The 25655-nt window shown below is 37.6% G+C and overlaps 1 protein-coding gene across 1 annotated transcript; it reads right to left on the bottom strand.

Annotated features, from left to right (window-relative positions):
* Positions 1–24775: 24775 nt before the first annotated feature.
* Positions 24776–25595, bottom strand: LOC141705906 (uncharacterized). Its single transcript, XM_074508772.1, has 2 exons — positions 25336–25595; positions 24776–25235 (listed from the first exon to the last, which is right to left on the bottom strand). Exons 1-2 carry the CDS (start codon positions 25461–25463, stop codon positions 24926–24928), a joined length of 438 nt encoding a protein of 145 aa, XP_074364873.1. The 5' UTR covers positions 25464–25595; the 3' UTR covers positions 24776–24925.
* Positions 25596–25655: the final 60 nt, after the last annotated feature.

Raw genomic sequence — 25655 nt, forward strand, 5'->3', positions numbered from 1 at the left:
AACTGAGTTATAAAGTTAACACTGGTCCTCTAGTTAAGTGAAGAAGAACAATCAGAATAGAAGAGTGTGTGTTCTCTCTCAAGAAAGAATCTAAGTTCTGAAACAAGAACTTAGAGATTTTGTAGCAAAACACTGCTTGATTTTTAATATAAAATTAAGTGAGTTTTGAAAATCTTTGTTTTACATATTTGCACAGCTATTTATGTTTAACATCCATTCTACTAAATCATAAACAACAACCAACTGCTAAAGCCTAAGTCGATCGAAAATCAAACATTTAAGCCAAAACACATTCACCCCCTCCCCCTCTGTATTGTATTCATATCTAACATTATATGAATATAGTGTTTTAATTTTGTTAACTTTTTATATATACTTTTATAAAGAAAATCAAATAAGGATTAATCGGATTCTAAAAATTAAATTGGTCGGGCACATTAATATGGACTAAAGTTAAAGCGGGGATTTTTAGAACACGAATTTTGAATCATAATTTTTTTAAAGTGATTATAATGTACATATTAATTGATGAGTAAAGTGCACTTTATGTACTTACATTTTGGGTGTCAGACCACTTGCAATACTAACTTTCACTATCTCTCACTTGAAATACCGCAGTAATAAAATTTTTACAGTTTGCGTGATTCCATTAACTTCCACTAACTTCGTCTCTTTTTGCAGGGGTATGGCTGTCATATCCTTATTACAACGCGACATTCGTATTCTTCTGCCACTTTACTGTAAGAAGTTTTCATCTACGTCTCCCGCCTTTTAGAGAAGCAAGCAAAACTCTTTTTCCTGCTAGAAGATCGTTGTTGCTGCTACAATGGCGTGGTTCATCAGATATAGGAAAGACAGAGATGCTTACCAGCCTCATGAAGGTCCCGATTACGGAGGTTAGTGCTCTAATAGAGAAGTAAGGTTCTAATTGAAAAGGGGCTTTTTGTATTCTTGTACATATATGTTCGATTAGGGTTTTATTTTGTTAGAATATGAATTTATAGTTTAATTTTGAATCTTTTTTTCTGTTTAGAGTGTTGCATGTGCTTCGAGCTGTATTCATGTGGTCCTTTTCGTTTTTATACTAGAAAGTGATACAAATATGTTTATGGTGGTCCCTTGTGTTTCATCAGGAGTGTACAAATAGTCGAAAATGATTGTTTTTTTGTATTTTAGGTTTTGTTCTGTACTATTAGGGTTTGCACTGTTTTAAGTGTATAAAGTATGAATTTGTATGCAATTATTTCTTCATTTTCTTTGCAGAGTATCCAGGACTATTTAGTATTAAACTACACTATAGTGGAAAGTTTGAAGAGAACCCTGTGAGATATGTAGGTGGAGAAATTGATTTTGTTGACATGTGTGATAGTGACACCATGAGCCTTATAGAGTTAGGAAATATGTTAAGGGATTGTGGTGTTTTAAGAGCACACACTTTTTCATATAAGTTAGAGTAAAGTGCACTTTATGTACTTACATTTTGGGTGTCAGACCACTTACAATACTAACTTTCACTATCTCTCACTTGAAATACCGCAGTAATAAATTTTTTACAGTTTGCGTGATTCCGTTAACTTCCACTAACTCCGTCTCTTTTTGCAGGGGTATGACTGTCATATCCTTATTACAACGCGACAGTCGTATTCTTCTGCCACTTTACTGTAAGAAGTTTCCATCTACGTCTCCCGCCTTTTAGAGAAGAAAGCAAAACTCTTTTTCCCGCTAGAAGATCGTTGTTGCTACTACAATGGCATGGTTCATCAGAGATAGGAAAGACAGAGATGCTTACCAGCCTCATGAAGGTCCCGATTACGGAGGTTAGTGCTCTAATTGAGAAGTGGGGTTCTAATTGAAAAGGGGCTTTTTGTATTCTTGTACATATATGTTCGATTAGGGTTTTATTTTGTTAGAATATGAATTTATAGTTTAATTTTGAATCTTTTTTTCTGTTTAGAGTGTTGCATGTGCTTCGAGCTGTATTCATGTGGTCCTTTTCATTTTTATACTAGAAAGTGATACAAATATGTTTATGGTGGTCCCTTGTGTTTCATCAGGAGTGTACAAATAGTCGAAAATGATTGTTTTTTTGTATTTTAGGTTTTGTTCTGTACTATTAGGGTTTGCACTGTTTTAAGTGTATAGAGTATGAATTTGTATGCAATTATTTCTTCATTTTCTTTGCAGAGTATCCAGGACTATTTAGTATTAAACTACACTATGGTGGAAAGTTTGAAGAGAACCCTGTGAGATATGTAGGTGGAGAAATTGATTTTGTTGACATGTGTGATAGTGACACCATGAGCCTTATAGAGTTAGGAAATATATTAAGGGATTGTGGTGTTTTAAGAGCACACACTTTTTCATATAAGTTAGAGTAAAGTGCACTTTATGTACTTACATTTTGGGTGTCAGACCACTTGCAATACTAACTTTCACTATCTCTCACTTGAAATACCGCAGTAATAAATTTTTTACAGTTTGTGTGATTCCGTTAACTTCCACTAACTCCGTCTCTTTTTGCAGGGGTATGACTGTCATATCCTTATTACAACGCGACAGTCGTATTCTTCTGCCACTTTACTGTAAGAAGTTTCCACCTACGTCTCCCGCCTTTTAGAGAAGAAAGCAAAACTCTTTTTCCCGCTAGAAGATCGTTGTTGCTACTACAATGGCGTGGTTCATCAGAGATAGGAAAGACAGAGATGCTTACCAGCCTCATGAAGGTCCCGATTACGGAGGTTAGTGCTCTAATTGAGAAGTAGGGTTCTAATTGAAAAGGGGCTTTTTGTATTCTTGTACATATATGTTCGATCAGGGTTTTATTTTGTTAGAATATGAATTTATAGTTTAGTTTTGAATCTTTTTTTCTGTTTAGAGTGTAGCATGTGCTTCGAGATGTATTCATGTGGTCCTTTTCATTTTTATACTAGAAAGTGATACAAATATGTTTATGGTGGTCCCTTGTGTTTCATCAGGAGTGTACAAATAGTCAAAAATAAATTTTTTTTTGTATTTTAGGTTTTGTTCTGTACTATTAGGGTTTGCACTGTTTTAAGTGTATAGAGTATGAATTTGTATGCAATTATTTCTTCATTTTCTTTGCAGAGTATCCAGGACTATTTAGTATTAAACTACACTATGGTGGAAAGTTTGAAGAGAACCCTGTGAGATATGTAGGTGGAGAAATTGATTTTGTTGACATGTGTGATAGTGACACCATGAGCCTTATAGAGTTAGGAAATATGTTAAGGGATTGTGGTGTTTTAGGAGCACACATTTTTTCATATAAGTTACCAAAGACAGATATTTCTAGGGGTTTATGGCCTTTACAAAGTGACAGTGATATTGTTGAGATGTGTGAACTAATGCCTGCTGATAGAATGATATATGTTTATTCAGAGACCATGATACCTCTGAGTGTTGTTGATATTGATGGTGTACCTACCCAAGACTTTTAACCTTCACAGGATATGAAATTCAGTATGTTGAACCTATGAATGATGTTGAGGAAAATGTAGAACAGATAGGTGATGTGGAGGAAATGGTTGATGATGAAGGTGATTTACAGAGTGATGGGGACAGTGATGAGGAGTACATCCCAGATGAGCTAAGTGACTGCAGTTTTCATTCTGATTCCTCAAATTTAGACAGCACTGATGAGGAAGTATGCTACCACAAGAGTGAAAGACAGAAGAAGAGCAAGGAAAAAGCTAAGAAAAAAGGTAAGGACATTAAAACAGTCAATACAGCTGAGAAAGATGGCAAGGTCAAAAAAACTGATGAAGAAGGCAAGGCCAATATGCAGATGGAGAAGGAAGCAGATAGTGTTAGTGAAGATGAAGAAGGGTATGCATCTGATGCTTCTAGTCATTTCATAGACAGTGAAGAAGAGAGGGTGGCCTCTAATAACACTGATGAGGATGAGATTCCCTATCCAGTATTCAACCCTAAGACAGACATGAAGGAACCTCAATTTCAGATTGGTATGCTGAGCACAGATATTGTGTGATGCATCTTTATAGGAACATGTGGAAAGACCACAAAGGAATTGGAGTTAGAATGTTGTTGTGATTGGCAGCTAGGGCCACCACTGACTATACTATCAATAAACACATGGAGGAGCTAAAGAACGTATACATTATCTATATTGTCTTTACTGTCTGCCTTATCTATAACACATCTGATATGTTGTTGTCATGGACAGCTGTCAAAAAAATGTTATGATTGGTTAGCTGAGAAACCAAGAAGCCAATGAAGTATGAGTGTTTTCAGAGCAATATGCAAGAGTGACATTTTTGTCAACAACCACTGTGACATCTTCAACAGTAGCATCACAAAGTATATGGATCTTCCTATAATATCAATGTTGAAAGCAATTCACAAAGATGTGATGAGGAGGATACAACAAAGGAGGGACAAAATGCAAAACAACTATACTCTGAACCCCATATGTCCTAATGCCATGAGGAGGCTGAATAAGTAAGTACTTTTATCCTAATTACAGTGTTCTCTGTGTGTGTTTTTAAGTGACTTATATAGGCAAAATAACTATTTGTATGTAGGGCAATTGACCAAAGCAAAGGATGCCATGTTTTAAGGAGTGGTGGTGCAAGATACTTGGTCACCATGACAGCTGGAGGTTATGAGATGGTGGTTGACTTGGAGGCACATAAATGTGCTTGCAAGAAATGGGAATTATCAGGTATCCCATGCTATCATGCTTGTGCATGCATAGCATGGAGTAAAAAAGGTTATGAACCATTTATTCATCAATGTTTTACTAAAGACCTCTTCTTGGAATGCTACAAATATATTGTTGAGCCTATCTGTGGTGAGGAGGAATGGACAGAGACCCCATATCCTAAACCTCTTCCACCAGAGGTCAAGCCTCAAACAGGTAGGCCTAAAAAGAAAAGGAGCAAGAAAAATGATGTGGTTGGTGTTGATGCAACTAGGTTGAAAAGGCAAAATATAACGGTTAAGTGTACCTATTGCACTGAGTATGGACATAATACAAGCACATGTCCAGCAAAGGTAAATATCAAACCTTTTTATCAATAATTTGGTAAACATACACATGTAGTACTAATGACTATTTATTGATGTGTGTTAGGCTTCAGACATTGCAAATGGATGTGAAAAGACAGTTAAGAAAAGGAAGAAGTACAACCCCAAGAAGAAGGCACCAGAGGCACCCACAACTGGACAAACTGATATTCCTCCTGTGCAGAATTCTATTCCTCATGAAGCAAGAAATGTGACTCAGACTGACAGATCAGTTCATGAGGTGCAAGGAAGAAGGACATCACCAAGAAAGATAGCGAGAGTAAGGCGGAAGTACACCCCAAAGAAGAAGGCACCTGAAATACAAACAAATGTTCCTCTTGTGCAAGATCTAATTCTTGACAAATCAATTCCAGAAGTTGGTGGTGGATCCTGTGAGGGTACCCAAGGTGGTGTATTCAAGACAAAGAAATGTCAACAAAAGTCAACAAACACTCCTCTTGGAATTCAGCCCAAGACAGTGAGCACCAGGAACAATGTCACAACCACTACCTATGAAAATATTCAGGCCAAGAGAAGAGAAATGCAGTCCAAACTTAAGGACAATCCGGTTTGGAAGATTTAGATTTGTCATGACTTCTTTACTATGAAAGTTTGTATGTGGTTTTTTGATGCTCTTGGACTATTTATGCCTTACTTTTGGATGTAATCTCATGACTATTTATGCCTTACTTTTGGATGTAATTGGTATGTGTTAAGACAGTTGACATTACATCATGTAATGACACAAGACAATGGTTATGTTAAGGCAATAATTTGGTAATTATCAAGGCAATTTTATCTAGAGTACTCTTTTATCTATTTTGCACTATATTTGTGTTTGTGAGAAATTGATTACTTATGCATTTGATTTTGTATACCATTACTGTAGTGACTTCTTATTGCTCATACTGGTAGATGGCTAGTGAAATGAAATGAACAATACACAAGATTTTTCAGGAAACACAACCACCACTATATTCTTTCACTTAGATTTGTTCACAATAACAATGATCATAGTACAAAACAAACTGATTGCATAGAAAATCAAACTAAAACACTTAAGCAAACTAAACATAGGTCTACTCCTCTACTCATTGATTGAGTCGTAACCTTCCTCGTCCACACTGACTTGTCCCACTGACTGCAGCACCATGTTCATTATGAGAGAGAAAAGGACAAACATTGCAATGACTGTAAATTCTTCCTTCCTCTTCAGCTTATTCAACTGAGCTTGGTGCCTTGCAACCATTCGATCCATCCTCCGCCTGAGCTTGTCGATCGCATTAACATTTCTTTGTTGCAGCTCTTCAATCACCTCTACTCGAGCACTAAGTGTTGGGTCGATCCACTTGTGATACCCGCAATTATCATCTCCACATTCTCTGAACCTCCTGCCTGCATTTAATCCAAACCAACGAGTCTTCACAACACTCATTCGGTAACAATCACACATGAGATCGAGCAAGTCTTCACCAGCAGCAACATTGGAGGAGGCCATTATGATGCTCACTTTCTAATTAGGGTTTAGAATTCGGTATATACATGTAATTGGGGAAAAACGCGTGTATATATAACTGATGTAACCGTTGTAATAAGGATGTGACAGTCATACCCTTGCAAAAAGAGACGGAGTTAGTGGAATTTAACGGAATCACGCAAACTGTAAAAATTTTATTACTACGGTATTTCAAGTGAGAGATAGTGAAAGTTAGTATTGTAAGTAGTCTGACACCCAAAATGTAAGTACATAAAGTGCACTTTACTCTTAATTGATTTACTATTTACCTTGTTAGGTCACACACTGTAGAAGGGGTTGAATATAATGTTTACTACAATCAAATCGAATATAAGAACTCAAGTAACAGAACACATATTTTATTCAACACAATAAACTCTGTTACAAAGAACTGTTCTCTCTCAGTGATGAAAAAATTATCACGAGAGCTGCTAGGGTTACAATAAATAATATTCTCGAATAAAATAACACATATAGTGTAAACCCTATGTGTGTGTTTATATATTACACAGTTACAAGATAATCTTCTAATTGATATCGAATATAATTCCGCTTCCTAATATATATGAACTAGTTATCTTTTCTTCCAAGTATTCTATTTTTCATAGAATTCTTCTCCATGCATATCTCTTCTTATGTTTATCTTGATCTTCTTTCTTTTCAATCAACCGCCTTCCTTATCTGAACATCTCCTTAAGTCCTGATATTATCTCCTGATAACTTAAGTCCTGACTTCAGTATAAGTACTGATTTGTCCTGTTAAGTAAGATCTGAAAACTAAACACAAATCATTATTAGACATGACATCACAAATATATCTAACAATCTCCCCCAACTTGTAAATTAGCATAATATACAAGTTTAACAGATAGTTTAATGATGTCAAAAACATTAAGTAAAAATGCATGAGAATTTAACTAGATAACTACAACTTACAGTCCTTATAGCTTTACCATCCTCAAAGTCTGATATCAGCTTCAGTCTGTACATCTTTCAGAATTTAAGCAGTTATAGATCTTTGACTTGGCTTCAATTTCTGATCTCTTTGATGTCAGGAGTTGTTCTGAGATAGTTCTTCAACAGACATCTCTCAGCATATTCAAGTTCATTGACCATCCTCCTTTTAGCATTTTTCAGTTCAACTGTATCTTCACTAGTTTGAAAGATAGCAGCCTTGAGATCATTTATTTTAGCTTTTCATATATCCTGATCCAGTCTGATGATATAGGCTTTATCAGACTCTAGATTGAATTCAAGTCCCTTAATACCAGAAAATGTAGTGATGATTTTTGCAATATTAGGCTTCATTTCAACAATTTCTCCACTGTGAGATCTGTACTTAGGACAGTATGGGCTGTTAGACTTTACAGAGTAAAGTTTCTTCTGTCTTTGAATATTTGATTTTAAATAACCTGCGGCATCATCTGTTAATCTGTTTTTCACTTGAACTAGAAATAGAACATGTTCCAGTTCTTCAAAATACTTCAATGGAATAGCATTCTCCCTGATCTGGAATACCCCCCATCTGTCATAAAGTATAACATAATATCTTCTTTCAAAACAGAGTGGTAAACCATTTGTACAGATTCAAGTTGATTCAATCTCTCAGGAGTTGCTCCTACTCCTGGTTCACTTAAGGAAGTTGGATCATTGGTAGTATTGTTTATTCTCTTCTCTTTAAAACTACCCAATCCTGATTTGTTTTTTGCTTCCTTTCCTATAACAACTCTTGCTTCAAAACCACTTGATGTAGTCTTCAAAGGTTGAGTCTGTTGAGCTTTGGTGAATCCTGGTAGTAGTATCTTTGAAGGTTTAACATGAGCAATGTCAGAGGTTTCCTTTTCTTTATCTTCTGATATCAAGCCAACGTGAGTTATGTCAAAGGTTGCTTGCTTCACTGTAATATCAGAATTTACTACATCTTGACTCTGAACAACTTGAGCCATGTCAGAGGTTGGTTGAGAAATCTTCTTTTTCATCAGAGTAAGACTAACATCTTCTTCATCAATTATTTCTTCATCCATGATTGACACAAATACCTTTACAGGTTCATCAATTTTTTTTTGCCCTTGGATCTTGGATCTACCTCCAATTGTGATTTGGCTTTGGTTGCCTCAGAATTTGTCCTCTCATTAATCACAATACCCTTAGGTTTTGGAAGTTTCTTTTCAATAACAGAAGCTTTAGACTTGGAGTTGACATTTTCTGCTTTAAGTCTAGCTTCTTCTTCCTTTAGACTTTCAAAGTCCATTCCTGGATTTTCTTTGAGAAATAATCTCTTTGAAATTTCTTCATCAAGCTCTAGATGTCCAGTAGAACTTATCCTTTTACCAGTATCAGAACTTATTCTTCTCCCAGCATCAGAACTTGTTCTTTGTGTAGAAACTTCAGTTATCCTTGATGAAGAACCTTTACCTTGACCATGACCTCTACCCTTTTCAGAGTTTCCATAGTCATCATTTCCATCATCCTTACCCTTCAGTGGTTGAGTAGATTTGCATTTGGACTTAATCACTTTCTCCCCCTTTTTGGCATCAGCAGGTAAAAGAAGAGAGACAAGCAATTCCACTGAGGATTGGATCCCATTGAGTTGAGTTTGCTGAGAAGCTTGATTCTTTAGAATTTCAAAATTTTGATCTTGTTGCTTCTTCCGAGTCTTTTCAATATACCCAATTCGGTCAAAGGCTGGCTTAAAAAATCTGTTCTTTTCCAATTTTATATTCATATCTTGCTGAATCAGAGATTCTTGAATTTTATTCACCTTGTCATGAGTTATTGAGTGTTGACCTTGAAGGTGCCTTGTACTCAATGCAGTAACTCGCAGTTGTACCTTAAAATCATCATTTATCAGCATTTCATCAGCTTTGGCCAGGAGCTCAGCAAGAATTTTTTCAGTAGGAACAAAACTAACTATGTTCCATTCCTTAGTCCACTCATTTCCTCTAGGAGTTTCACTCCAAGGTACTGGTGCATCCTCTCTAACAAACTTCTTGATCAAATCAGCTTTGTTAACTGTTTATTGAGGTGCATGTCCTGAAGGACCAGCTGCATCAGCATCTACATTTGTAGCAGCTTCACCAGTAATTTCAGCATTGTCAGCATCAGAACTTACAGAGCCTGCAGTATCAGCATCTTCTGATAAAATAACAGTATGTGAGGCTATAGAGGCTTCAACATCATCCTCTAAATTCTGATCTGCAACTAAGTTCTGATCAACATCCAAATTTTGATGCCCATCTAAAATCTGATCTTCATCATCTAGATTCAGGATTGGTGTTGTTGGAATATTGGCATTGAAATCAGCATCCGAAATTGGTGTTGTTGGTGGAGTAAGTTTAGTTGGTGGAGCTTCCAAGTACAGAACCTCGGGAACAATCAAGTTATAAATATCAATTTCAGCACTTGTACATGGGTTTTCAACATGTACTGGATTAATGATAGGAGACACATGAGGTGTAAATACTTGCTCTGGAATATCCTCTTGCTCTTGAATAGGAGACTTTGGAGCTTGAGTAAAGTCTGATTCAGCTGTGAGAAGTAATTCAATGACTATAGGTTCTGTTGAGATCAGAGATTCCTGACCCCCTTCCTTAGCTGCTGCTTCTAGAATTTCTTCAGAATGTGATGATACACTTACAACCCTCTTGGCTCTTTGCTTTTTAAGTCTCTTTACAGAAGTTGAGACTTTGGGAGCTTCATCATCAGAATTTAGCTTTCTAAGCCTTTTGAGGGGCCTAGAACTCCCGGTTTCAGTATCTTTCTGAGAAGAGATATTCTCAGCTTCTACAACAACAGGTTCTGATATAGGAACTTGTTCCTCATTATCTGACTCATCTCTCAGAACAATTCTCTTTCTCTTCTATTGAGACTAAGGTACTATCTTAGTTCTCTTGGGTTTTGAAGATGAAGGCTTCACTGGATGTGTTGAAGGTTGAGGTTGAGACGACTGTGTTGGTTTGTAAGATGTCCTGATGGAGGGTTGAGTTGGTTGAGGTTGAGAAGTTTGAGGTGTTTGTGTAGTTATGGTAGGTTCGGATGAAGATTGGGTTGGTTTTGATGAGTTGGTGGGTTGGACATCAGGATAGACAAATGTATATGTTTGTGGATCAGCATTTACCAAGATTTGTTTTACTGACTGAGGAATCTGTAGGGGTCTCGGCTCTTGTTTCTTATTATCAGCATTTAACAAATCATTAAAAGCCCTTTTTGCAAGCTTAAAGGGTGGAATTAAATCACTGTCTAGTTGGGGTTCATCAGCACAACAAAAAGTATATATAAGCTGACAGAATCTAACAAAGTATACTACATTCCTATCCTCTATCATCCTATCCCCTATGAAACCTAGCACAGCACTTGCAAAATCAAAATGAGTTTGATGAATAAGGGCATACCCGACTTGCTGACTCATGATGAGAATAGCATCGTGATGGGAATAGCATAAAATGAGTTTGTGCTCATTTTATGCATCTTTTGAAATTCCTTTTTACAGTGGCTTCTCAGTGTAAGTGAGTCACGACTGCTTATCAGAATTTATGCTGTTATCAAAGTATTTCTCCGGTAATCAGAGAATGTGAAAAGTCACCAAGAAAATTTTATTTTGCTTTTCTAATGCATATTACTTAATACTAGCAATGCACTTGGGTTTTCCCTTCCACATTTTTACTCTAGATCTCAAAGGAGTACCTGATATTTATTTCTTTTCTTTTTCTTTTTCTTTTGATAAGTGAGGTTTATCAGCACTTAGTGCATCCATAAGATTTATGAACATCAGAACTTAACAGATAAGAATCACTATTCTAGTTTTTGTCTTAGTAATAAGATACACAAAGTAAACTTAACTAAGCTCAATATCAGAATTTGTTGGTGTTAAAAGATTTTCACATAAACAATTACTTCAAACATGGGATCTTTAGTATATTAAAGACTACTAGGTCAGCATCTAGCACAGTTATCCTCATTGGATTGAATAGTCATAGAAACATTCATATCACTATCAGAGTTTAGAAATTCACATCCGACAACAATCAGCACTTAGGTAAATTTCAATTTAAGCATAGAATACACAAAGATAGTAATATTTGTAAACACTGATCATAAAATCTGATGTATCATAACATAAACTAAGCAGATTTAGAGAAAGAACCTAAAACCATTCCAAGTTCATTTACCAATCTTGTAAAGGTAGCTTCACATAGTGGTTTTTTGAAGATATCTGCTAGTTGTTGATCTGTTGGAACAAAATGCAATTCCACTGTACCTTCATCCACATGTTCCCTTATGAAATGGTACCTTATGTTGATGTGCTTTATCATTGAGTGTTGAACTGGATTACCTGTCATAGCAATAGTACTTTGATTATCACAGTAAATAGGGATTTTAGAATATGTTAACCCATAATCCAGTAACTAATTCTTCATCCAAAGAATCTGTGCACAACAGCTTCCTGTAACAATGTATTATGCTTCTGCAGTTGATGTGGAAATTGACTTTTGTTTCTTGCTAAACCAAGAAACTAATCTGCCTCCAAGAAATTAGCAGCTTCCACTTGTGCTTTTCCTGTCAATTTTGCATCCTACAAAATCTGCATCTGAGTAACCTATTAGCTTAAAGTCTGATTCTCTAGGATACCATAATCCCCGATCAGCTGTACCCTTAAGGTACTTGAAAATTCTTTTCACAGCTGTTAAGTGAGGTTCTCTTGGATCTGCTTGAAATCTTACACAAAGACCAGGTAGCATACATGATATCAGGTCTACTTGCAGTTAGATAGAGTAGTGAGCCAATCATACCTCTGTAATCAGTAATATCTACTGATGTACCAGTATCCTTATCCAATTTTGTTACAGTGGCCATAGGAGTGAATGCACTGGAATAATCCTGCATTCCAAATTTCTTCAATAAATTTCTGGTGTACTTAGATTGACAAATAAAAGTTCATTCTTCATTCTGCTTGACTTGAAGGCCCAGAAAATATCTAAGTTCTCCCATCATACTTATTTGATATCTTGACTACATTAGCTTGGCAAACCTTTTACAAAGTCTGTCATTTGTAGAACCAAAAATGATATCATCAACATATATCTGCACCAAAAGTAAGTCATTTCCATGGTTGAGATAAAATAATGTTTTGTCAATAGTCCCTCTGTTAAATCCACTTTTCAGAAGAAACTGAGCTAATATCTCATACCATGCTCTTGGAGCTTGCTTAAGGCCATAAAGTGATTTATCAAGTCTGTAGACATGATGAGGAAATTTTGAATCTACAAAACCTGGAGGTTGTTCAACATATACTTCTTCTTCTAATTATCCATTAAGAAAAGCACTTTTTACATCCATTTGAAAGACTGTAATTTTTTTGTGAGCAGCATAAGCCAAAAATATCCTTATGGCTTTCAATCTAGCAACTGGTGCAAATGTTACATCATAATCAATTCCCTCATGTTGAGAGTATCCTTTTGCAACCATCTTTGCTTTATTCCTTGTAATTATGCCATCACTATCAGTTTTATTTCTGAACACCCATTTTGTACCAACAGTTGATCTGTTCTTTGGTCTTGGCACTAGGGTCCAGACTTTATTTCTTTCAAATTCATTTAACTCTTCCTGCATTGCTTGCACCCAATCAGCATCTTGAAGAGCTTCTTCCACTTTCTTTGGTTCAATCTTAGAAAGAAAAGAATGATAGAGACATTCATTTGATGTTTCTCTTCTAGTTCTAATACCTGCTTCAGGATCTCCAATAATCAAGTCAGGTGTATGTGCTTTAGTCCACTTCCTTGCAGATGGAAGGTTATCTCTAGAACTGGATGCTCCCCCATGATCCATGCTATCTCCATCAACATTTTCTGATGCTCCCCCTAAAATTTTGCTCTCTGAGTTGGATCCTTCAGAATTTGAGTTTCCAGAATTATCAGAATTTGGCCCATCAGAACTTGATGAATCAGAATTTGAGTTTCCAGAATTATCAGAATTTGGCCCATCAGAACTTGATGAATCAGAATTTGAGTTTCCAGAATTATCAGAACTTGCCTCATCAAAACTTGATGAATCAGAACTTGAAGAGCCTGTTCTTGGTTCTGATGCTTCTTGAGATGTGGTTGGATATTCAATATGCTCCCCCTGCATAGGTGCATTTTCCTTTGGTGTGGTTACCACAGTTTCAATAACATCAGAGTTTAACCCATCAGAGTTTGCAGTATCAGGATATAGACTGTCAGGATTTAGACTGTCAGGATTTACAGAATCAGAATTTAAAACTTCATTCTCAAATCTCAGTTGATCATGATCATTGAAATCTTCAAGTCCAGTAATTTTCTTATCATCAAAAGAGACATTGATAGATTCCATGACAACCCTTATTCTGAAATTGTAGACTCTGAAGGTTTTTGTGGAAAGTGGATATCCAACAAAAATTCCTTCATCAGCTTTTAGATCAAATTTGAATAGCTGTTCAGGATGAGTCTTAAGAACAAAACACTTGCATCCAAATACATGAAAATACTTCAGATTTGGCTTCTTTTTCTTCACCATCTCATATGGTGTCTTTCCATACTTGTTGATAAGTGTTGCATTCTGAGTAAAACAAGCAGTCTGCACAGCTTCAGCCCAAAAATAGGTTGGTAACTTTGCTTCATCAAGCATAGTTCGTGCAGCTTCAATAAGAGTTCTATTCTTTCTTTCAACAACTCCATTTTGTTGTGGAGTTCCAGGAACAGAGAATTCCTACTTGATTCCTTGGTCTTTGCAGAACTCTTCCATAATCAAATTCTTGAACTCAGTGCCATTATCACTTCTTATGATTTTTACAGAGTCTTTGACCAATTTATCCAGTTATTTGACATGATCAATCAAGATAGATGCAGTTTCACTTTTTGTGTGCAAGAAATACACCCATGTATATCTGGTAAACTCATCTACTATGACCATAGCATATTTCTTCTTTGCAATAGACATGACATTCACTGGAATAAATAGATCAACATGTAGTAGGTGATAAGGCTCAAGAATTGAAGATTCAGAGACTTTGTATCAGAACTTACACTAGAAGGAATAATACTAACTTTCTTTAAAGAAGATTTTATTTGATAATAATCATAGTACAAACTATGATATTCCTTACAAGTATAAATGAAATGCCATAAACTACCACAATAAAAACAAGGATTTTGTGGCCTATATCTAACAGACTGACTCTTAACTCCTGATTTTGAAGGTAAGAAGTTTATATTCTTATTTTTCCTGCAAAAAGAAGCCAGATGGTTAGAATTTCCACAGTTATAATATTTCTTTCTAGGAGCATTAGGAACAGGCTTATAATCATTGATTTTATTCACACCTTCCTTTCCATTCCTATTTTCCCTAGGTGTCTTTACCGTGTTTACATTCTTAACATCTTTCAGCTTATGCTTAAGCTGCTTCTTTGTCATTAAGCCTATGTTAACTTCAGTTGGCTTATCATGTTTTGGTTTGTCAGAAGTTAATTTCTCTTTAACTTCTGATTTATCAATATCAGACTTTACAGCTACAAACTTAACAGGATTTACCTTTGGCTTTTGTTTAATAACTATAGGCTCAATTTCTACAGTTCCTTTATTATTCTTATCATCTCCATAACCTAAGCCCTCTTTCCAATTTCCACTACTTAACAAATTCTGAGTTGTTCTGCCAGAGTTAGTCCAAGTCCTGATAATTTCTCTTTCCTTTTCTAACTCAGTTTTTAGAGATTCATTCATTTTAAGCACTTCATCTCTAACATAGAAAGCATCATCTCTATCTTTCTGAGTTTGATGGAACATTACTAACTCTTTTTCTAAAGAATCATTCCTATTTTTATAAGCAAGATTTTCAGAAGTTAATCTTTCACATGTTAAAGTCTGATCTCTATAACTAATGAACATGGTTTTAAGATATCTTCTCAACTCAGTAATATCATCAGTATGAAAAGCATAAGTTGTTTGAGGTACCTTTAACTCAGCAGCTTCAGAACTACTATCAGCATTTGCCATCAAGGCATAGTTCACCTCACTTTCAGAATCTGAAGTGTCTGTCCAGCTTTTCTTCTTTGTGACAAGAGCCTTACCTTTGTCACTTTTTCCTTTCTTGCAATCAGGAGATATGTGGTCTTTCTCACCACAGTTGTAGCATTTGACATTTGAGTGATCTCCTCTGTCATACTTTCCTCCTTTGCCTTCAGATTTTCTGAAACCTTTCTTATCAGAACTTGCACCTTTCCTGGAATACTTTTTCCCCTTCTGAATTTCCTGTATGCAATCTTTGTGATTCCTTTCACCATAAGAGCACACAGCTTCATCATCTCTTCATCAGGGTCCATCTCATATAAACTTTCAGTTTCTGAATCCTCATCACTATCAGAACTTGATGACTCAGTATCAGACCTTGTAATGAGAGCCTTTCCTTTGCCTTTCTTTGAGACAGCCACTTTAGGGGATTCCTCCTCAGCCTTAAGAGCAATTGTCCTTGACTTTCTCCCATGCCTCTTGCTTCTTTGATCCATCTCAAGTTCATGAGTCTTGAGCATCCCATAAATTTCATCAAGAGCATAGTTGTCTCTTATAGTTGTGGCCTTCAAATCCCAACTTTCAGGAAGAGCTAAAAGGAATTTGAGATTAGTATCTTCACGATCATATTCCTTATCCACCAGTGACAGATCATTCAAGAGTTTGACAAATCTATCATATAAACCAGTTAATGACTCATCAGGTTTTGAGTCAAAGTGCTCATACTCTTGAGTGAGTATAGTCATCATGTTCTTCTTATTTGAATCAGTTCCCTTGCATCTTGTCTCCAAGGCATCCCATATCTCCTTTGCAGTCTTGCAGTTAATTACCCTATTTGGCATGACATTATCAATGGTACTGTGCAGCAAATGTCTTACCTTTGCATCCTTTGCAATAGATGAAATATCTTCAGCTGTATATTCACTTTTCTCCTTTGGAAAGCGGCGGAACCAAGGAAGACTACTGTTGAACACACTCTGCCTGAGGGTAATACAGGGGAGAAACAGCTCTATCCTCCACAACCTTTCCCTAAGAGGTTGCAACAACAAAAGCTGGATAAGCAGTTTGGTAAGTTTCTGGAGGTGTTCAAGAAACTTCACATCAATATATCTTTCACTGAGGCTCTGGAGCAAATGCCTAGTTATGCGAACTTTATGAAGAGTATTCTTTCAAGGAATGTGAAACTGGATGACCTTGAAACCGTTGCTCTAACAGGAGAATACAGTGTTGTGCTGCAACAAAAGTTACCTCCAAAGCTTAAAGATCCGGGTAGCTTCACCATTCCTTGCACCATTGGCAAGTTGTCTTTTGATAAGTGCCTTTGTGATTTGGGAGCAAGCATCAATCTGATGCCATTGTCGATCTTCAAAAAGTTGAACTTGCCTGATCCAAAGCCCACCTACATGTCTCTATAATTGGCTGATCGTTCTATTACATACCCACGAGGCATAGTGGAGGATGTGCTAGTAAAGGTGGATAAGCTCTTCTTTTCTGCAGACTTTGTTATTCTGGATTTTGAGGAAGATAAGAAGATTCCCATAATCTTGGGGAGACCTTTCTTGGCTATAGGCCGTACCTTGATCGATGTGCAGAAAGGTGAACTTACTATGAGGGTGCAGGATCAGGATGTGACATTCAATGTATTCAAAGCAATGAAATTCCCTACAGAAGACGAGGAGTGCTTAAAGGTGGATTTGATTGATTCTGCGGTTACTTCAGAACTTGATCATATACTAATGACTTATGCATTAGAGAAAGCCTTAGTGGGGGATTTTGGCAGTGATGATGAGGATGGCAATGAGCAACTACAATATCTAAATGCTTCTCCCTGGAGGCGAAAGCTAGACATGCCATTTGAATCTCTTGGTACTTCTAACCTCAAAAATGCTGAAGGAAAGCTCAAACCATCTATTGATGAAGCACCTACCTTGGAGCTTAAACCATTGCCTGAACACTTGAGATATGCTTTTTTAGGTGATGCATCTACTTTACCTGTTATTATTGCATCTGACCTTTCAGGTTGTGAGGAGGACAAGCTCTTAAGGATCTTGAGAGAATTCAAATCGGCTATCGGATGGACTATAGCAGACATCAAGGGGATCAGCCCTTCATACTGCATGCATAAAATTCTGCTAGAGGAAGGTAGTAAGCCGACTGTTGAGCAACAGTGCAGACTTAATCCTATCATGAAAGAAGTGGTGAAGAAAGAAATTCTGAAGTGGCTGGATGCAGGAATCATTTATCCTATTTCTGACAGTTCTTGGGTGAGCCCCGTGCAATGTGTACCTAAGAAAGGAGGTATTACTGTGGTAGCAAATGAGAAGAACGAGCTCATCCCCACTCGAATAGTCACAGAATGGAGGGTATGCATGGACTACAGAAAGTTGAACAAGGCCACGAGGAAGGATCACTTCCCTCTTCCATTTATTGATCAAATGCTTGACAGGTTGGCCGATCATGATTATTATTGTCTTCTGGATGGTTATTCGGGATATAATCATATATGTATTGCACCAAAGGATCAAGAAAAGACTACCTTCACTTGTCCATTTGGCACGTTTGCTTTTCGCAGAGTTTCGTTTGGCTTATGTGGCGCACCGGCCACTTTTCAGAGATGTATGATGGCTATATTCTCTGATATGATTGGAAATAACGTCGAGGTGTTCATGGACGACTTCTCCATCTTTGGACATTCGTATGATGAATGTTTGAGTAATCTTCGTGCAGTACTCAAAAGGTGTGTGGAAACTAATTTGGTGCTCAATTGGGAAAAATGTCACTTTATGGTGCGTGAAGGCATTATTCTTGGGCATAAGGTCTCTAGAAAGGGTCTTGAGGTGGACAAAGCCAAGGTGGGAGTCATTGAAAATCTTCCACCACCTATTTCTGTAAAAGGAATCCGTAGTTTTCTTGGTCATGCGGGTTTTTATCGGCGTTTCATCAAGGATTTTTTGAAGATATCTAAGCCGTTGTGCAACTTGCTTGAGAAGGATGTGCCTTTCAAATTTGATGATGAATGCTTGACGGCATTCGAGACTCTCAAGAAGAGTTTGATAACTGCACCAGTTATTACATCACCTGATTGGACAGAGCCTTTTGAGATGATGTGTGATGCGAGTGATTATGCGGTGGGCACAGTTCTTGGGCAGCGCAAGAATAATCTCTTTCATGTGGTCTACTATGCTAGCAAGACCTTAAATGGAGCTCAAATGAACTACGCCACTACTGAGAAGGTGCTCTTGGCTACAGTCTTTGGTTTTGAAAAATTTCGATCTTATTTGCTTGGGACAAATGTGACAGTGTTCATTGATCATGCGGCCATTCGCTATTTGGTTTCCAAGAAGGATTCGAAGCCTAGACTCATTCGTTGGGTGCTCTTGCTACAGGAATTTGAGTTAGAGATCAAGGATCGAAAAGGTACTGAGAATCAAGTAGCTGACCATCTCTCTAGATTGGAGAATCCCGAGTCTACTTCACATGATAAGACATTGATCAACAAATCTTTTTCGGATGAGCAGTTGTTCGCAGTTCAGGAGGAAGAGCCATGGTTCGCAGATATTGTGAATTATCTTGTCAGCAATATAATGCCTCATAATATGAATACAGCTCAAAAGAAGAAGTTTTTGCATGAGGTGAAGTGGTATATGTGGGATGAACCTTAAATGGAGCTCAAAGGTGGTCTGGACCTTTTATTGTCAAAACTGTGTTTCCACATGGAGCGGTGGAAATTTTTGAGAATGATCCGGACCAAGCATTCAAGGTTAATGGTCAGCGTTTGAAGCAGTACTATGGGGAAACGGAAAACCGGGAAGTGGTTAGTGCCGTTTTATTATCAACTTGATTAAGGTACGCTACGTCAAGCTAATGATGAAAAAGAAGCGCTTCTTGGGAGGCAACCCATAATTTGTTGTTACAGGAACCCTTAGAAGTTAGTAACCTATCCAAAACCACAAAAAAATCAGAAAAACAGGGCAAGGAAATTTTTTTCCCAGTAGACCCATGAGCGACCGCTCAGGGCCCGACTGGCAGAATTTTTTTTTAAGTCTTATAAAAATCCAAAAAATCTGAAAAATCAAAAATCAAAACACAGCCCCACTACCCACGTTTTTAACCCTAAAAACCCACTCCTAATCAAACTTTACCCTAATCTCTACCCTATATATACATACAACTATTCCATATACTCCCCCATACACTTTCAAACCTTAAACTCTCTCCCATATTCAAAAAACACAAATCTTAAACACTTTTTCTCAGTTTCGATAGCACCCAAGAGATCCAGGACTATTGATAGCAGCAGCACTGTTCCTACTGTTGATTCTTCGAGGGGTACTGCTGCGAGGCCTCGGTTGTTTGATAGGGCTGCTGAGGAGGAGTATACTAGGCTTTTGGGTAAGCCAATTTTGAAGGAGAGGGGAATTTTACCATCGGGGAGGGATGGTGAGTTGTTGCCAATGATTGCTGAGAAGGGTTGGATTGCTTTTTGTGAGTCACCGGAGGCAGTTCCGATGAGCGTTGTTTGCGAGTTCTATGCGAACGCGAAGACTGAAAAGAATGGGTATTCTGTTGTGCGGGGGATGATGGTGGATTATCACCCTGCGGCGATTCACCGTGTAATTGGGCAGCGACAGAGGAAGCCCACGGAGGAGAATTGGAACGAGAAGACTGCTGAGGATTTTGACTTGGATTTGATTTGTGCTACTCTCTGTAGGCCGGGCACAGTTTGGACTTTCAAGACTGGGACTAACGAGTATCGCCATTTTCCGGCGATTGCAATAAATATGTATGCACGTGCATGGAATGCCTTTATTTGCGCTAATATTCTGCCTACTTCACATGCACATGAGGTTACAGTTGAGCGTGCACAGTTGTTATGGGGTATTTTGAATGAGGAGTTCTATGTGGACCTTGGTGAGTTCATCTACCAAGGAATTCTGAAGTTTTTTAAGGGAGCTAAGTACATGAACATCCCTTATGCATCCACGGTTATAAAGCTTTGCCGAGCAGTGGGAGTTCAGTGGCCGTCTCATGAGCAGTTGCAGCTGCCGGCCGCTCCCATTGACTTCGGGACTCTGAATGCGATGCAGGAGTGGACTGGTGGAGAGCCCGAGGAGCATGGGCTGGGTTATCGTCTTCCAGGAGGGCCTCCAGCACGCAGTGCTACCATGGCGAGACCAAGGCGTGATGAGGCTGGTTCTTCTAGAGCTCAGGAGGGTGCTGGGATGGCTGATGCCCAGTATAGGAGGTTGTCGAGGAGGATGGATGCTATGTACGAGACGCAGAGCAGGTTTGCTCAGGAGCTCACCCTTGCGTTTGGGACTGCTTTTAGAGGCCTTGGAGCTGACATCCAGTGGCCAGTTTTTGGTGAGGACTCTGCATATCCGCCTCCTGATAAACCACCCTCTGAGGGTGATGATGATGATGATCTCTCCGAGTAGGTATACCCTGTGTTCCTTTCTACTACCTTCACTGGGGACAGTGAAGATTTTAAGTTTGGGGGTGGTAGTTAAGGAATATTTTGTGTATGTGTCATATAGTTGCATATTCATGATAGTTTAGTTCATATAATTGCATATTTTTTTGTCATATAGTTTTTTATTATTTATAGCTTTATTTATCATGTCATGTAGCTCATGCATATACCATGATCCCTTTTGCGTTGCTTTGCCAACAGATTTGTGATGTTGATGTGAGTGTAGTGATAGCGTTAAAGTGATGTTGAGTCTTGTAGGTTGACATGCATGCTAGAAACACTTGTAATTTCACTAAGTCTTAGAGAATGCTTAAGGACTAGATTGTTATTATGGTTTGATGGTTTTCAAGGTTAATCTATTGATTATGCTTAGAATTTATAATAGGTTCTTAGTGATAAAAGGCATGAAAAGAAAAAGTGGAGTAAAGAGTGGAATTCATTGCTAATTGTGGCTAGGCATCAAATGGCTAGTAGCCGGCTCGTATTTTAATGCGAGTAGTCTAGGGTTGAGCAAGATGGAGCGAAACGCACTTGCTCGAAAATATTAAAAAAAAAATTAGAGAGTTAATGCATAATTGATCACGAGTGGACTCTTTGGTATTCGAGTTATTAAGTTCTTAGGGGATTTTGTGCCTAGTGACCTAAGGCTTTTATAGTCTGGGATCCGCTAACCTAACGCTCGCTACATGGATGTCATTGCATAAGTCTTTTGTGGACCTCACTCATTGCACGGTCAAATAAGCATTTGTTTGTTGCGGTAAATAAAAAACATGATTCCGTAATAAGCTCCGGTAATCTTGAAGTGTTATAAGTCATTTGGTGCCTAGAATTTTATTCTTTGTATAATCATGTGATTACCTTGAGGATAGTCGAGTTATGATAATTGATCTAGTTTCGAAACATATTTGTTAAGCATCTACACACACCACGTTTTCGGCTGTATGTTAGGTTGCATGATTTCATTGATCTTTATTCGCCTAATTGCATTTGTTGAGATGTCGTAAGTTGGTTGGTTTGGTCGTAGTAAGGGGGATCGCTGCATTTCATATAGATTGCATTCATGCATGTTTTTGTTTTGTTTTTGAATCTGTGACGCTTGAGGACAAGCATCGATTTAAGTTTGGGGGTGTGATAAGTGGTATTTTATACCACTTAGAACGTCTTATAATGGCTTGAATTGGTGTCTTGAAATCAAGTATTTTATGTATTTGATGCATTTTTCTAGTGTTTGTGCATTTCAGGGTATTATTTGCATTTGTGGAGAGATTTCATCAAGAATAAGCCTTGGGATGTGTTTGACATTGCAAGCGGGGAGATAGGAGCAGATTGCAGCGAAGAAGCGGGAGAAAAACAGAGCATTTTCTAGAAGGGGTTGGAGCGTCCGCTCAGCTTTGCTGAGCACCCGCTCAGGAATGCTGAGCGGCCGCTCAGGGACGGAATTTTAAAATTATTATTTTGGACTCCTGGTTTTGTTTAACTTCCAACTTCTGAGTTAACTGGGTATTATGGGACTCCTATATAAATAGTTTTCAGAGACGTTTCACAAAGGTTGGATCGTAGTATTAATCGAAGAGCGAGGAGATAAGGAAGAAGACCGTTTTAGCACATCGCAACGAAGAGGAAGCATATTTTCTTGTAATTCTTTATTTCGTTGTAACATTGGATGCTAGTTTTCTTTATTTTGAACCTATTTACTCTTGTGACGTACTCTGGTTTAATAAAAGTAGATTTAGTTATTATTCTCGTGTGTTATTATCATGTTTTCATATGAACCCATGATGACGATGAGTGCTATCATGGGCTAATCGTGATCATAGGGTCGTAACGGATTTACTATGAAATTCTTTAGTTAGTTGTTTAATACCTTAGTGTGTGATGATTGTATGATATCTAGTATTGGTTGTGCTTATTCGTCTTATGTGCGTCGCGAACATATAAGATAGGGTGTTAATCTCTTGTGAAGCGACGGTGGATCTTGAGATTTAGAACTTGTCATGCTATCATAGGTTCATGTACGAGTATGCATGATTAGTGGATAACTCTAACCGTTTTACTTGCCCTATGTAATCAAAAGGAATAACTTGTGTTTAAATCGTTATGTTGTCAATTTCTGTAGACATATAGGGACTCAACATAATTGATGACTATTCAACTTCTATCTTAATTGTGAATGCTTGGTAGAATGGTATTAGTACAATGAAAGTTGGCTTTTATCAGTTTCGTGTTGTTCGATTAATATCATCCATGTTGTATGCTAAGGGTAATGACAATGACTATTGAAGGAAGTAGTAATGAAGTTGTGATCTCATGTATGTTTTAATATTGTTAATTCAAGTGTCAATTAAGTGCTTAATTATCGTAGTTAATTGTAGTTAATAATTAGTTAATCAAATCTAAGTGCTATTGTTTTAACATTGAGAAGTAATCATACATTGGTGAGTGAGTGTAATTGAACATAATTAGTCTGAGTCTCTGTGGGAACGAACTAGAAAGTATTCTTTATTACTTGTGAACGCGTATACTTGCGTGTATTATTAGCGCGTGTTTTCGCCCTAACACTGATTGGGCGAGTTGTCCTTTGACTCGTCAATCTTTGACTGGCTTTTGTGTGCTCATCGGAGATTCTTTACTTAGCTGGAAATGTAAGAAACAACATATTATTTCTCGATCCTCTGTCGAAGCTAAGTATCGAGCTCTGGCTGACACCTGTTGTGAACTCTCTTGGCTTGTGTCTTTTCTCTCATAAATGTAGGTTACCTATCATTCTCCTATTATGTTATTCTGTGATAATAAATATGTGTTGCCTTTTTCCTCGACTCCGGTGTTTCATGAACGGACCAGGCACATTGAAATAGATTGCCACTTGATATGTCAAAAGTTGCATGCAGGTGTTATCTCTAATGATTTTGTGCCTTCTCTTGAGCAGCCAGCAGATCTTTTCACCAAAACTTTGGCATCTTCTCATCTCTTCTATCTACTCTCCAAATTAGGTGTCTGCCATTTGTTTCGACTCCTAACTTAGGGGAATGTTAAGCATACAGTTCATGTTGTTGATCTGGCAGTCTACCTTGCAACTCCGGGAGTTGCTAATGACAGCTCATAGTTTGTTAGTCGGTTCCGGGAGTTGCTAATGACAGCTCATAGTTTGTTAGTCGGTTAGCAGTGTACACTGGTCCATGTCAATAGTATAAATCAATAGTATAAATAGAGGTCATTATTAAAGTGAAATGTTAAAGGTTGTAAATACATCTTTTTTCTTCTTTCTCAATATATATAAAAATGTTTGAGTTTCTCTCTCTCGTCTTCTTTCTTTCAAAAATATAAGACTTTCTTTTTAGATATTTATGTATACAACATGTTATAATTTAAGAGTTAAGTTATAATTAAACCAATTAAGTATTGTTAAATTAAAATGTTTATGCTGGCACGCAACAATGAACATGTACTCAAACAATTCTTCGATAAGTATTCATTTAAATGTTTTAAATAACAATTCTCGAGTATAATTTCAAAAAAAAAATCTATATATTAACCACATTAATTTTGTACGTAAAAGTTAATGTCCCACACAAAGGCGCTCATTGAATTGATGACCATTTGGTCCATGCTGCTACCACCAAAGCACGCAGTATACATGACTTAAAATTTTATCTGTCAACCATGGAGATGTTATCCAACACACGGTGAAAAATTGTAGCCAAATCTAGAAATGAGTTGAATTTATGAAGTAGTTGCATTACTGTTTGACGAGGATGCGGGTCAATTTTCCGCATAATTAAACAAAAAATTTAAGCAACCTCAATTCATTAACCGAACAGGCAAAACACAACTAAGGTATTACAAAAACAACATAAAAGCACACATGACGTACATTCAGGAGGAATGAGATTTGTGGGGTTGAGAAACAAAACTACCAAGCCTCACAACAATCCCATCCATATCTCTAACATATCCAACCTTCTGTCCCCACTCCTTCTCCTCCGGCTCGCTCACTCCAACTGCTCCATGCTTCACTGCATTATAGTAAGCTGCATCCACATCTTCGTACGCAAAGCACACCTCCACCGGATCTCTCTCCCGCCTAAACTCCCATGTGTGCACCTCTCCCGTCACCTCGTCCGTGTCGTGCTGGTGAATCGGCGTAAATGCTATTGTTGTCTGCCCGCTCTCCAGCTCTGCCCATCTGCAATTATTTTACATACTACTAAATATCTGGAGGAGGAGACGAGTTAATTATTATATAAAATTTTAGCCCCGGCTATTTTGAGGTACCTAATATATACCTGTGGGATTCATCGAGGCGACGGACAGGGTAGCCAAAAGCCTTGGAGTAGAAGGCTACAGATTTTGCTACATCTTTCACGTAAACAACCACGTATGCCAACGCTGGGCTACGATTTGAACTCGCCATTACTCTCTTAATTTGTATCTTGTGTGTGTGTGAATCGAAGTTTTTGACCCAGTGTGGATTGTGAGATACTGGGATTAATAATTTTAGTTGTATATAATACTATTTACCTCGCACTGGATTGGTGTACGTGGTCAGAGATAATATGATACGTGGCTGCCATGCATAATAGATTAACGCCGTGTGTCCTCGCTC

The sequence above is a fragment of the Apium graveolens genome, chromosome 2, assembly GCF_009905375.1.
Source record: "Apium graveolens cultivar Ventura chromosome 2, ASM990537v1, whole genome shotgun sequence".
Taxonomy (NCBI): domain Eukaryota; kingdom Viridiplantae; phylum Streptophyta; class Magnoliopsida; order Apiales; family Apiaceae; genus Apium; species Apium graveolens.

What these genes read in the sequence shown, in the direction of transcription:
- LOC141705906 (XM_074508772.1), bottom strand. Translation starts at nt 25,463, where the DNA reads ATGGCGAGTTCAAATCGTAGCCCAGCGTTGGCATACGTGGTTGTTTAC. An exon ending in CGCCTCGATGAATCCCACAG is followed by an intron (nt 25,236 to 25,335) that starts GTATATATTAGG and finishes AAATAATTGCAG; the next exon opens with ATGGGCAGAGCTGGAGAGCG.